This window comes from Hypanus sabinus, chromosome 6, assembly GCF_030144855.1.
Source record: "Hypanus sabinus isolate sHypSab1 chromosome 6, sHypSab1.hap1, whole genome shotgun sequence".
NCBI lineage: Eukaryota > Metazoa > Chordata > Chondrichthyes > Myliobatiformes > Dasyatidae > Hypanus > Hypanus sabinus.
The window spans coordinates 30,604,208-30,617,543 of NC_082711.1; the positions used below are offsets into that span (position 1 = coordinate 30,604,208).

Sequence of the window (13,336 nt, forward strand, 5' to 3'; positions counted from 1 at the left end):
GTGCCATCCACAGATTTGCTGATCCAGTTAACCATATCATCATCCAGATCGTTGATATAAACGACAAACGCCAACAGACTCAGCACAGATCTCTGCAGCACTCCCGATTTACTAGCCTCGTGCCAGAGAGACAAACACCTACTACCACTTGCTGGCTTCTTCCGCAAAGACGATGCTTAATCCAATTTACTATCCCACCTTGAATGTCAAGTGACTGCATCTTCACGAACAACCTCCAATGAAGAACTTTGGCAAATGACATACTGAAGTCCACGTAGACACCATCCACTGCCTAACCCTCAACCTCCACTTTAAATATAACCAATATTTAAGACTGCCTCCACCAGCATTCTGTGGGAATGAATTCCATATTCACCACCTATGGCGAAAGAAATCCCTCCTCATCTCTGTTCCAAAATGGTGTCTAGCTATTCTGAGTCTGTGACCCAAGTCTTAGACTTCCCCGCTGTGGGAAACATCCTCTCCACGTCAACTCTCTGTAGGCCTCTTAATATTCATTAGATTTCAATGAGATTCTTCCCCCTCCACCACCATTCTTCTAAACTCCAGTGAGTATAAGACCAGCCATCAAACCTTTTCATTTCTGAGATCACTCTTGTGAACCCTCTCCAATGCCAGCACATCTTTTCTCAGATAAGGAGCTCAAAACTGCTCACAATACTCCAAGCACGGTCTGACCAATGCCTTATAAAGATTCAACATTACATCCCGTTTTCAGATACCTTGTATAAAAGCACAAAGGCACAGAGGTAAACGTAGTCCTTCCCGCTATGAATTCAATTACATTGCAATGTTTTAGCACTGTGCCTTGGCCACAATATGAGGGCACAGGGTTACGCTGGTAAAATATCAAATGCAAATATTATTCTTAGAGTCTTAATAATTTCTTACAGTTTCTCAAGCTGAGGATACAAATACAGCTATCATGATTAAATTAAGAAATATTGTTTTTTCCACAAAGTTAATAAACTTTTAATTATTTTCCCAATATTTTCACCTTGCTGATTCAGAGGAAGTGTTATTACAGCACAACTTGAGAATCATAGATCCCTTGTACTTTGCTTTCCTGCCCACCACTCGTAAAGGTAAAAGCCAAAGTAAATACTTCATATCTCTTCTCCAGGGCCCTCCTGTTAACAAGATTATTGTTAATTTTCTAACAGATATTTCCACTGTATGCCTTAAATGGAAAGAGATATTGTCACAGTGTAATTTGAGTCGAATGCACTTTTGAGTGCAACAAAGCTTTAGAGCTTTGGGATGCAAAACAGTATTTTTTGTATTAACCATGTGTTCATAAGATCTCCACAGAAAATTTCAGCTGCAAAATCCTCAAGGTGAAACGCAAAAATGTCAGATTCTCACAATGCTTCTGAATTTAATTTTTTTTACTATTTCATTAATAATATTTTCTAATCATAGAAAGAATTCTAAGATCTATGAATTAATGTATGGTTAAATTAATCTATGGTTAATCTTGGATTAAAACATTGAAATGTGACCCAATATGACCCAACATTTGTGATGAAAATGACAATGAAGATATAAATCCCTTGCCTATAGCAGGTAATCTGACAGCAGTTTTTTGAGTGCACACATACAGTACATGCTGAATGTGGAATTCCATATTCAGCATGTGATTTAGTACACTGCCATGGTTTATGAAAGGATTTTAGCTTTCTGTAGGAGAGATTGAGTAAACTGTTACTGCACCTACCAAGGAGAAGGAGGTGGATGGTGGTGAGATTAAAGAGAGGCATGTTGAAATTCGAGGGCATATCAATATTAAGGAGAGGTTTAGGATGTCTCAACAAACATTAAGCTGAATAAGACTGATGAGATCTACCCCCAGGATACTTTAGGATACAAGGGCGGAGATTGCTAGGGCCTTTGCATTCTCTTAAAACATAGGGAGAGTGCTAATGGACTGGAGAATAGCCAGTGGTGTCCAAAGACAAACCATGAAATTAAGGGCCAGTGAGTCTTATATCAGTGATAAAGAAATTACTGTAAAAGCTTCTTAGGAATAGGATTTAGTCACATGTGGAAATGAGTGGGCATGCGGGATAAACAGCATGGCTTTGTGCAGGGGAGGTCCTATCTCTCAAATTTGATTGCCTTTTTTTCAGGAAATGACAAAGATGATTGATGAGGGTGGATCAGTGGATATTGTCTACATGAAGTAAGAAACAAACTGCTGGAGGATCTTGGTGGTATGGGAATGCTGTCAGCCCTCAACTCGCAATATTGCCCATCCCTTGGCCTCCACAGGTGATGGTCAACCTGCTGAGTTCCTCCAGCAGTCTGTTTCTTGTTCTAGATTCCAGCATCTGCATAATCTTGTATCTCTCTCAATGTGGACCTTAGTAAAACATTTGACAAGGTTCTTCATGGATTGAATTAATCCAGGAGATGGTTATGAGGGACACACAGCAACTTGATAAGTTGGATCCAACACCGGCTTGGTCCAGAAGACAAAAGGGAACGGTAGAGGGCTGTTCATCTGACTGGAACAGTGGTATTCAGCAAGAATATGTGCTGCCACCTCTGCTGTTAGCTAATTATTGACTTAACACCACCTTCTCCTCAGTACTAATCACCAAGCTTCAAAGCCTGGATCTATGTACCTCCCTCCAAAACCAGATCTTTGACTACCTTATCGGGTGACCACAGTCTGTCTGGATCAGTGAAAACGTCTCGTCTTCACAGACAACCAACATAAGTGCACTCAATGATGTGTGCTTAGACCACTACTCTACTGTCTACAAGGGTTATCTTTAAGTTCACCAATGACACCACTGTTGTTGGAAGAATCTCAAATGGCAGTGAGGGGGTTTACAGGACTGAGAAAGATGAACTGGTTGAATGGTGCTGCAGCAACATCCTGGCATTCATTGGCAGCAAGACCAAAGGACTGAACTTGGACATCAGGAAGGGAAGTCAGGAGAACACATGACTGTCCACATTGAGGGGTCAGCAAAAGGCCTCAAGTTCCTGAATGTCAAAGAGACCACGCTGGGACGAACAGATTAATACAATCATGAAGAATGCATGCCACTGTGAGAGGTTTGAAGAGATTTGGTATATCACATAAATGTAAAGACATATAAATTTCTATGGATAAAGTGTGGCATTCTGACAGGTGGCATCACACCTGGTACGGAGGCTCCAAGCACAGGTTTGCATCAGGGTTGGAGGGTTGGGCAGCTTCATTGCAACCTTCCCCACCATCGAGAACATCTGCAAGATGTGGTGCCCCAAGGCGGCAGCATCCACCACCAAGGACACTCACTACGTTCTACTCATTACTACAACTGGCGAGCAGGTACAGGAGCCCAAGGACCCACACTCAATGATTCAGGAATAGCCACCTCCCCTCCACCTGATTTCCAAATGGCCCACGAACCCTCCAACCCTACGGCATTATTCCTTTTTTTTTTTGGCTCCTTTTATTTTGTAATTCATAGTAATTCTATGCCTTTGCGTTGCACTGCTGCCTCAAAACAACAAATTTCATGTTATATATTCAGTGATAATACATCCGGTTCTAATTCTGATTCAAAGTTCCGGATGGGGAAGGTGGTTGTTAAAGTATACAGTAGTTGAAAATTTGGGCAGAAAATTCATTTAAATCCAAACAAGCGTACGGTGATGAATTTTGGTAGATCAAGTACTAGAAGCAAGTATATGGTAAATAGCAAACCTATAAAAGCATTAATGTACTGAGGGACCTTGGGGTCAAAGTCCATAGCTCTGAGATAGGCTGGTAAAAAAGGCATATTGCATGCTTCCCATCATGAGTATTAAGACTGGGCAGCCAGGTTATAGCTATACAATTAGGTAGGGCAATTAGAATTATTTTGTATGGTTTTGTTTCTGGTCGCTATAACATAGCAAAGAAAAAGAACTTATGGAGAGGGTGCATATGAGGTTACCTAGACTCAAGTCTATTATCTATAAGGAGGGGTTGGACAATCTTGCGTTTGTTTTCTCTAGAGTGTCAGAGGCTGAGGGGTACCTGAATGCAAGTTTTTAAAATTATGAGAATCACAGCTAGGGTAGGTAGTCAGAGATTTCCCCCCCCCCCCCACCCCCCAGAGTGGAAAGGACAAATAGTATAAATTTGATACTTACCTCCTCTCATCTTACCCTATGTTTTTTAAAGACGTAGGTTTAAGATGAGAGGAGGGAAGTTTCAAGGAGACATAGAGGCGAATCTTTTTGCACAGGGCACATTCAGTTTCTGAAACTAACTATTGAAGAGATATGAAAAGCATTGTTTAAGAGAAATGCAGACAGGCACAAGAATAGACAGAGAATGGGAATGGGGTGAATGATGGTACGAGTAATGTGCAGGCAGATTGATTAATTTAGATTGGCATCATTGGCCAGTGCCAATATGGTGGGCAGAGTGGCCTGTCCCAATGCTGTCCCATGTCCAACAGGGTTTAGTTCCAAACAAAATTCTCCAAGGCTTTGAAGGGCTAGCTGCAGGAAAATATTCTTCCTGATCATAGAGTCTAGAGTCAGGTGCACAGTTCAAAATAAAAGGGTAGGAGAGATTTGTTCACTCAGAGGGAAATGACCCTTTCGAGCTCTCCACCACAGAGGGCTGTGGAGATGCCATCACTGCAGATTCAAAGCAGAGGCTGTTAGCCTACAGGAATCGCGGGATTTTGGGGATACTGCTGGAAAAGAGCAGAGGTGGAGGATCAGGATTGGTGGAGCAAGCTTGAAAAACCAGATTGTTAATCCCACCCCCTCTTTCTTAATTTCTCTGCAGCAGAAATCAGTGAATTGACAAGTATACCATCTGACTTTTTAAATTAACAACTCTGACTGTAAAAAAAACAGATTATCTTGTAAAATGACATATAACTTAATCTATAATTGCTCACTAAGCTAAAACTACTCTTCACTAACCTTAATATCCTTAAAATGTTTATTGTGTATCAGTGGAGACCAAGATATCCTAAGATAATTACATCAAAGTTCTTTAGTTTTTAAAATATATTGTTTTAATGATTGTGGTCATAGCTTCTAAGTCCCTGCTTCAATTTTTATCCTACAGTTTGCAAAAACATTTAAAAAGTCACATTTAAATACCAGTAACAAAACAGAATAAAAACACAGAAATATGATTGGCTGCTGAGCCTGCATGATGACATCACTGAATTGGGTAGCGACAGCTGTCTCACAATGAGATGCTCAAATCGCAACGCAGGCGTCTTGAGATCAGCTTCGAGCGCCAATGTCTTGCCACTGACCTCAAAATCCAAGCTGCTGTGACCAAAGATGCCACAGATCCGGGGACAAATTAGTTGCTGGAGAGGATACAAATACACAGGTTGCCAAACAGTACACTAATTTGTTATTTCAGTTACTTCCTTCAGTTATCTCTCAGTATGACCAAGCCGCAGCCTCTCCAACTCCGAGTGTTTTACTTGCTCAGCTGCTTGGGAGAACATATAAACTACCTGAGATGTGCAACTAGAAACAGTCCTAAGCGTTTCTCAGCAACAAAACAGAAAATAATTTGATGACTGCCCTCTGAGTCAAGGCACATCAACATCTGATATGCAGGTGCAATGTGCTAATTTGTCTGTCTTCAATACATTGGAAGCCACCTCTGCCATCTTCTCACAAACGCATACAAATTACTCTCCGTTCTCCATGAAAACCCCCTAGATAGACTCAGCAGTACTATGAAATCATGAATGCAGAAGTCTGTAAATGTCATACATTTTAAAAGCTGCAGTTTCACACACGGAAGCATAAAATAATGCGATTATTGGATGTTACCGACAGAGAAATAAACACAGAGCTGGAGCAGTCAAATCTAAAGTTTTGAGAAGTAGTAATAAATATTAAAGAGTCTGTCATTTTTATTCATAAGTAAAAAGCCTTTGTAATGATAAATGTTTTCATAACTACAATGCACAAATCCATACCTGAAGGCATATTGCAAGATTCACCCTGCAGCCAAATGATGTGCTAACTGCTCTTGGGTTAAGGTTCAGGTCTTTAAATAACTTGGAGAACGATTGAGTAAGCGCTATTCGAGGGCGCTCTTCTGCAACGACGACACATGTCCGCACACGAGACAGATCCAATCCTCTGGTCTAAACCCGGAAAAACACAAGTAATCAAAAGGAATAATAAATAAAAGATATCTAACCAAAGTCATAGTGCAAATTCTGCCACTTATACTCTAGTATCTATTGAGTGGAAATTTTGAACTCAAAACAAAATTGTGTTAGATTTACTGAGGAGGTTGTGAGGTCCAGCAGGTAAAATGAGGAGTGTGCCAGAGAGCGTAATCAGGATGCGCTCTATTTCCTTCCAAAGATTCAAAACTAATCAGTATGGATTTTTCGTTGAAGGATCTGTAGGTGACAGGAGACCCATGTGAAAGGGTGGTAGAGGCATTTAAACTGCACTTGGATCTGTACTTGTAGATATGTACACTTTGTGCTGGGAGGATCAGTAGCTCTTTTTTGACCAGTACAGCGACAAATAGCCCCCTTCTGTGCCGTGAATTTCCTGTGATCAATCTTTTGGTCCTAGAATCCACAGTAATACTAACCATCTCTTTGTGCATCTTAATCTGAGCTTTCCCGAAGGTAGGTGGCCATTCAGTAAGTGAAAATGATAGGTTGTGATCATTTTGCTTCAAACACAGAAAGTTAGCCTCAATTCTTAGAAACATAGAAAACCTACAGCACAATACAGGCCCTTCGGCCCATAAAGCTGTGCTGAACATGTCCCTACCTTAGAACTACCTAGGCTTTACCCATAGCCCTCTATTTTTTTAAGCTCCATGTAGTCATCCAGGAGTCTCTTAAAAGACACTATCGTTTCCGCCTCCACCACCATTGTCGGCAGCCCATTCCATGCACTCACCACTCTCTGCGTAAAAAGCTTACTCCTGACATCTCCTCTGTACCTGCTTCCAAGCGCCTTTCCTGTCAGCCATTTCAGCCCTGGGAAAAAGCCTCTGACTATCCACATGATCAATGCCTTTCATTATCTTGTACACCTCTATCAGGTTACCTCTCATCCTCCGTCGCTCCAAGGAGAAAAGGCCGAGTTCACTCAACCTATTCTCATTAGGCATGCTCCCCAATCCAGGCAACATCCTTGTAAATCTCCTCTGCATCCTTTCTATGGCTTCCACATCTGGTTGGAGGCAACCAGAACTGAGCACAGGACTCCAAGTGGGGTCTGATAAGGTGCAACATTGCCTCTCGGAATAATTGTTGGAATAATTTTACAAATATAAAAATGTCTATACTTTGCACTAGCTTAAACAAAAATCCCACCCAACCCAGACATTCTCCTTTTGGCCCCTCCCATCAGGCAGAAGATAGAAAACATTGAAAGGACATGCCATCAGGATCGAGAAGAGCTTCTACTCTGCTATTGTAAGTCAACTGAAGAGCACCTTTGAATGATAAGATGGACTCTTGACCTGACAAATTGCCTCATCATGGCCTTGCACCTTACTCTCTGGCTGCACTTTCTCTGTAACAGTATTCTGCGTCCTGTTGTGGTGTTTCCCTTGTACCACCTCAACGTGAGAAGATGATCTAAACGGATGGCAAGCAAAACAAAACTTTTCACTGTACAGTACCTTGTTTATTAATGTCACATGTACCAGGTACAGTGGAAACAATAGAGTGGGGTCAAACCAATTTACTCATTTTACACTGTATATTTTATACACCGTTTAAATAGGTTTAAAACTGTTTATCTCAGCCCAAATCGTTGACTGTTTATTCAATTCCATAGATGCCGAGTTCCTCCAGCATTGAATTTCCAGCATCTGCAGAATTTCCCTTGCTTGTCTATTTATAACATAATCTTCAGCAATATGCTATGTTTTTTAGCTCTTTTTTTAGACATGCTTTGAAAAGGTAGGTGGAGAAGATAAAAAGCCCAACATCAAAAGAAACTAAGAAATCGGTTAGCTCTCCTTTTCAGCAATTTTTAATCCAATAATTCCTCAAGACCTATTCTCATCATTTTCATTGCCCATATTAGTTGAAGAGGATTCCTTATTCCAGCAAGTGAATCCCAAATTACTAAATGTAAGTCTAATAAAAAGAAACGTAATGGTGAACTATCATCTCAATAAAATGATGATGTCACCAGAGATTCCTCAGTGCAGTCAAGCAAAGTGAGAGAATAAGTTGCACGAGTACTGGGAATTAAATTAAATTGATGGGATTGTGAGCCAGCATGGACCCAACAGATTGAATGGCCTCCTATTTTGCTGTAATACATGGAAACAAGTGTATTTTATGGAATATTAACAATGATCCAAGGGGTTTGGGCTTTAACTGTAGATGTGTGAGAGCCTGCCTGCTAGTTCAACTTGCCACAATGCACTTGCTTCTAATCATGGCCATTCAGCGGTGAATATTTGTTGATTATTGGCAGAGGCATTGGTGCTTGTTCCTCAAAGTTTTCAACAGGAGTCTAGCTCTATATTATTTGCGACATTTCTCCGCTGGCAGCACGTAAACTTTCTTGTGGAGGGCGTGAGCATCCCTGCAGTTGCCACCATTTATTCCCCCATCCCCAACTGGTCCTGTCTTGCACAGGTAGTTAAAAGTCAAGTAATTTGCTGTAACCCAATAGAGTTAGAGAAAGATTATCTCCTTCCTTGAAGTATATTAGTAAACAAGATGCAATTTTTAACATGAAGCTGGCAGCTATTAAATAAACCCTCATTTATTTAGTCAGTTGAATTTACATTTGCTAACTGCCATAGTGAAATTCAAATTCAACATTGACAGCCAATCCGGCAACTTAACTGCCATCTTATGTTACCCTTCCATAACTAATTCCCTGCCACCACTTTTATCCTTTGTCCTTAGATCGAAGAAGAGCTGCTTCCCCTCTTGTCCTGAGGAGTAGAGGTACCTGTGCATAAATAATTTTGGAAGTGATCCTCTGTTAAATTCTAGGTGTATATACACACACACACACACACACACACACACACACACACACACACACACACACATATATATATATATAAAATTGAAATTCTTGCCCTTTGTGTCATTTTCTACAGAATCGCAAATTTGTATAAATTATAATCTTCTATAAACAGTTTGGAAATAGATGGCACTTTCGAGGTGTCATTGCTCCCAATGAAATGCTTATATAAGAAATGGTTTCTGTCATTTTGTCACCTTACTTAGTTTCAAGACTTTGATGATTTATTTTGCATTCATTTCCCCATGGTTTCCAATTATAAAGGTAACTCTACAAGGTTTGAATTCTCTTCACTTTCCGGGTATATCTCATTTAATCACACAATGCCAGTGGTAAAAAGCAGGCCTACAGTATTCAAATATACTTGCAGAATAAATACTAAATTTGAAGATTAGCTGTTCCAGAATTTTTAAAAAGTCATTTACCTTGAGTGATTCAGTTTGCGAGCCAAGCCCCTTTGTGCAGAGTTCCATGACAGAGTAGGAGCAGAAGGTGTCTCTGACTTTATACTGACTGACAGCAAGAAGCCATAGTGAAGGGTTTATCTCCAACTCCGATGGTGGGATTAGGATGGACTGATGCCCTGAGTAGACACTGGAAAGAAAAGTTGTCACAATAAATGATAAAGTTTAAATAATGTTTAATAATGCCATCACTCATGGCTGTTGCTCAAGACATTCCAAAATTGAGTGTTTCAAACGACAATTTTATTGGTGTGGGGCATTTGGAGACATGCAGAGATGCAGGATAAATTCAAGTCCTTATTTTATGCTCAGTCCTGTTTTCTTAATACAAGTTAATTTAATATTACTGAAGTCAGAGTGTATGAAGAAACTTTCTAATATTGTACACTCAGTCCTCATTATCTGAAAGGTAATGCAGCAAAGATATCACACTGATGATAAAAATGTGGAAACAACTCTGGCTCTCTCCTACGTAAAACATTAACAAAAATGGCCTCCCTCCCCCAATTACAGTTCCAGAAGCATTAAATTTACTTTGGTGATAGGAGTGGGACCGAGGTCCCTTGCTGAAAGTCTCCATCAACTCCACACCAACCTTTACCCCAGTGAGTGACACACACACACACAGAATGTGGTACATCTGATAATAATAAACCAAACAGACCAAAGCAAAGCACTCAAAATGTGTGAGAAACTCAACAGGTCAGGCAGCATCTATGGAGGGACGTTTCAGGCCGAGATCCTTCATCAGGACTGGGAAGGAAGGGGGTGGAAGCCAGAATAAGAAGGTGGGCTGGGGGAGGAAGCAGGCCAAACCGGCAGGTGACAGATGAGACCAGGTGAGGGGAGGGGCGTTGAAGTGAGAAGCTGCCAGGTTTCGAGTGGATGAGGTAAGGGGCTGAAGAAGAAGCAATCTAATAGGAAAGGACAGCGCACCATGAAAGAGCAAAAAGCAGAGAACCAGAATGGGGAATGAAAGACAGAAAAGGAGGTGGGGGGGTGGGGGTGAGAGTGTTGAACAAGCTGCCAGAGGAAGCGGTGGATGCAGGTTTGATTTCAACATTTAAGAGAAATTTGAACATGTACATGGATGGGAGGAGTACAGTCGGCCCTCCTTATCTGCGGGATCCCCACGCGAGGATTCAACCAACCACGGATCCCGGAAGTTGAGCATTGATCGCCTCGCGTCTCATTCATTCACTACTTGCGTTGTGAGCGAGAGGAAGGAGTTTAAGGCTAGTAAGAGATGGCTGGCTAGCTATGTAAAGCGCTACAGCCTCAAGAACTTAAAGATCACGGGAGAATCGGATTCGGCTGATGCCGAGGCAGCATCAGCGTTTCCAGAAGAGCTACAACGGTTGCACCTGTACTGAACATGTACAGACTTTTTTTTCTTGTCATTATTCCCTAAACATTGCAGTATAACAACTATTTACTTAGCATTTACATTGTATTAGGTATTATAAGTAATCTAGAGATGATTTAAAGTATACGGGATGCACGTAAGTTAAATGCAAATACTATGCAATTTTATATAAGGGACTTGAGCATCCGTGTTTTTTGGTATCTGCGGGGGGCCCGGAAAACAATCCCTGGCAGATAAGGAGGGCCAACTGTACAGGGGGCTACAGTCCAGGTGAAGGTTGATGGAACTAGGCAGATTAATGGCTCAGTGCCGACTAGAGGGGCTGAAGGGCCTTTCTCTGTGCTGTGGTGTTCTATGACTCTAATTACTGGAAGTCAGAGAAATCGAGGTCCATGCCATCAGTTTGGCGGGTACCCAAATGGAATATGAGGATTTCCTCCTCCAACCTGAGTGAGGCAGTAGAGGACAAACATGTTGGAATGGGAATGGGAAGTTGAAATGAAACAGGTGGCCATCAGGAAATCCTGCATTTTGTGATAGATGGAGCACAGCTGCTAGGTGAAGTAGACTCTATCCTAATAGCCTCTGTACATTGCAGGCCCTTCAAATCCCACAGGCCTGACTCCAGTGACAAAGTGGCAGTCCCTTTTTTTACTTTTGGAGCTGTGTCAATGATTTGTCTGAAGCTGGTGATACTGTGAGAATTTCACTGTTAATCAGAGCTCAGGCCAGCTTCCTATCCACACAGTTATCCTAATTTGGGAGAGGCTGGACTTGCAGACCTATTTCCCAGAATGCCTTAGGCAGAAGATGCCTTAACAGGCAGACCCCAGAACAGGGGGCTTAGGAGAACCTTGTGCTGTTTACTGATATCCCAGTGATACAAGGCCAACCCAAAGTGCATTGTGGACAGCAGACAAGTGGATCATGAACATTATGTGTATTATCCTCTCAATTTCTGCCACTCCAGAGAAACAACCCCAAGTTTGTCCATCCTCTCACTAATACCCTCTAATCCAGGCAGCATCCTGGTAAACCTCTTCTACATCCTCTCCAAAGCCTCGTCATCCTTTCTATAACTGTATGCATTGCAATGAATGATATAGCACATGGAACTGGAGAGAGGAAGCTGAGGGTAAGAATTAATCAATAGTTCTTCTGATACATAAGGGAATGTACTCTGGTGCCTCCTTGTAAACGAAACGGGGATGAACAATACAGCTTACGAAAGTATCTGCAGAAGATCTTGCAGTAGGATAATTAAATATGAGATTGGCAGGAAGGGATCAGTGCAGATAAATAGATTTTTAAGAAACAAGAGAAAATGATTTAGAATTACTTATAGGTTTCAGCGATGCAATAAAATGCTTAACTTATTCCAAACATTTAGAGCATATACGCAGTTCTGAGCATTGACATTTATTCATGTTCAGGAATATAGTCAGACAATAATTACCAAAATTATGCCAGGAATTAAGGAGTACTGTCAAGAGGAAAATTTGTAAAGCTCGGACCTTTCTGACAAAACCTAATGAAAGCTTCGAGCTACGAGAACCTTTGGGAGCTGTAGGAGTGAAGGTTGCTCTCAAATGTGAAAGTATCAGTAAGAAGGGAGGGAGGGAAAGTAAACAGTTTCCTATTCAGAAAGGATTTATACAAGGGAGCAATTTATTTATTAAAAACACGCACTTGGCAGTCTTCAGTATTGCCAGTAGATAATGTCTGTTTGCATTTGAAACTGGGAAAAATCAAAACCACTGCCCCTAGATTAACCAGAATATGAGTCAGGAAAACATTAGTCATTAGCTTCTTGGCTTTGTGTGTGTACTAGACACTGAGAATTTCTATAATGAGAAAAATCCATATCTATAAAAGGAACTGATGCCGCAGGCCGAGCGACAAAAGGATTATGTATAAAAACAGCAGACAGTAAGAATATTATATGATTTTTTAAAAATCCAATAAGCAAATCAATCAATGTCACATAAATTATGCTGGACAGTATTAAAATATCAAAGCCACACACTTGTTCTTGTGCATTACTGGTGGTCAGTGGCTTGATCAATAGAACATAACAAGTCTCTCGGTAGCTTTGGGGAGGTTTGGACATGAATTGTTTGACTAAAACTAAATTACAATGGGCTTTGCTTTCCTAATGTAACTTGGCCATCTGTTACTTTACACGCATTTTCAATCTGTCTGGGAAAATGATGGTCTTAAGAGGTTAATGCTTTATTAAATATAGCATTCCTTTGGGTCTGACCTTTTGATCCGCTGTATTTTAAAAGTCATTGAAAAGCTAATTAAGATGGACAGTTTTTTTTCCCAGCTATTTCAATGGCTCCAATTTAGTACCTAATTAGGCCAAACAAAATGGTACAGAAATTATTCCTGGGTTTGCACAAGTTGAAAGAGACAAAACGTTTCACTTGCTGTACCGAAGAATCACAGTGTATGGAAAGCAAACATTTCAAAACCA

At 40.9% G+C, this 13,336-nt stretch overlaps 1 protein-coding gene across 3 annotated transcripts in view; it reads right to left on the reverse strand.

Moving 5' to 3' along the window:
- The window catches only part of LOC132395384 (disco-interacting protein 2 homolog C), a 594,953-nt gene that overhangs the window by 73,877 nt on the left and 507,740 nt on the right, over positions 1–13,336 (reverse strand). For all 3 annotated transcript variants that reach the window (XM_059971899.1, XM_059971900.1, XM_059971901.1), the window contains 2 exons: positions 9,453–9,621; positions 5,973–6,143 (listed from right to left, as the gene is read on the reverse strand). In XM_059971899.1, coding sequence (XP_059827882.1) covers positions 5,973–6,143; positions 9,453–9,621 — 340 coding nt within the window. The remainder of the gene's footprint in view (positions 1–5,972; positions 6,144–9,452; positions 9,622–13,336) is intronic.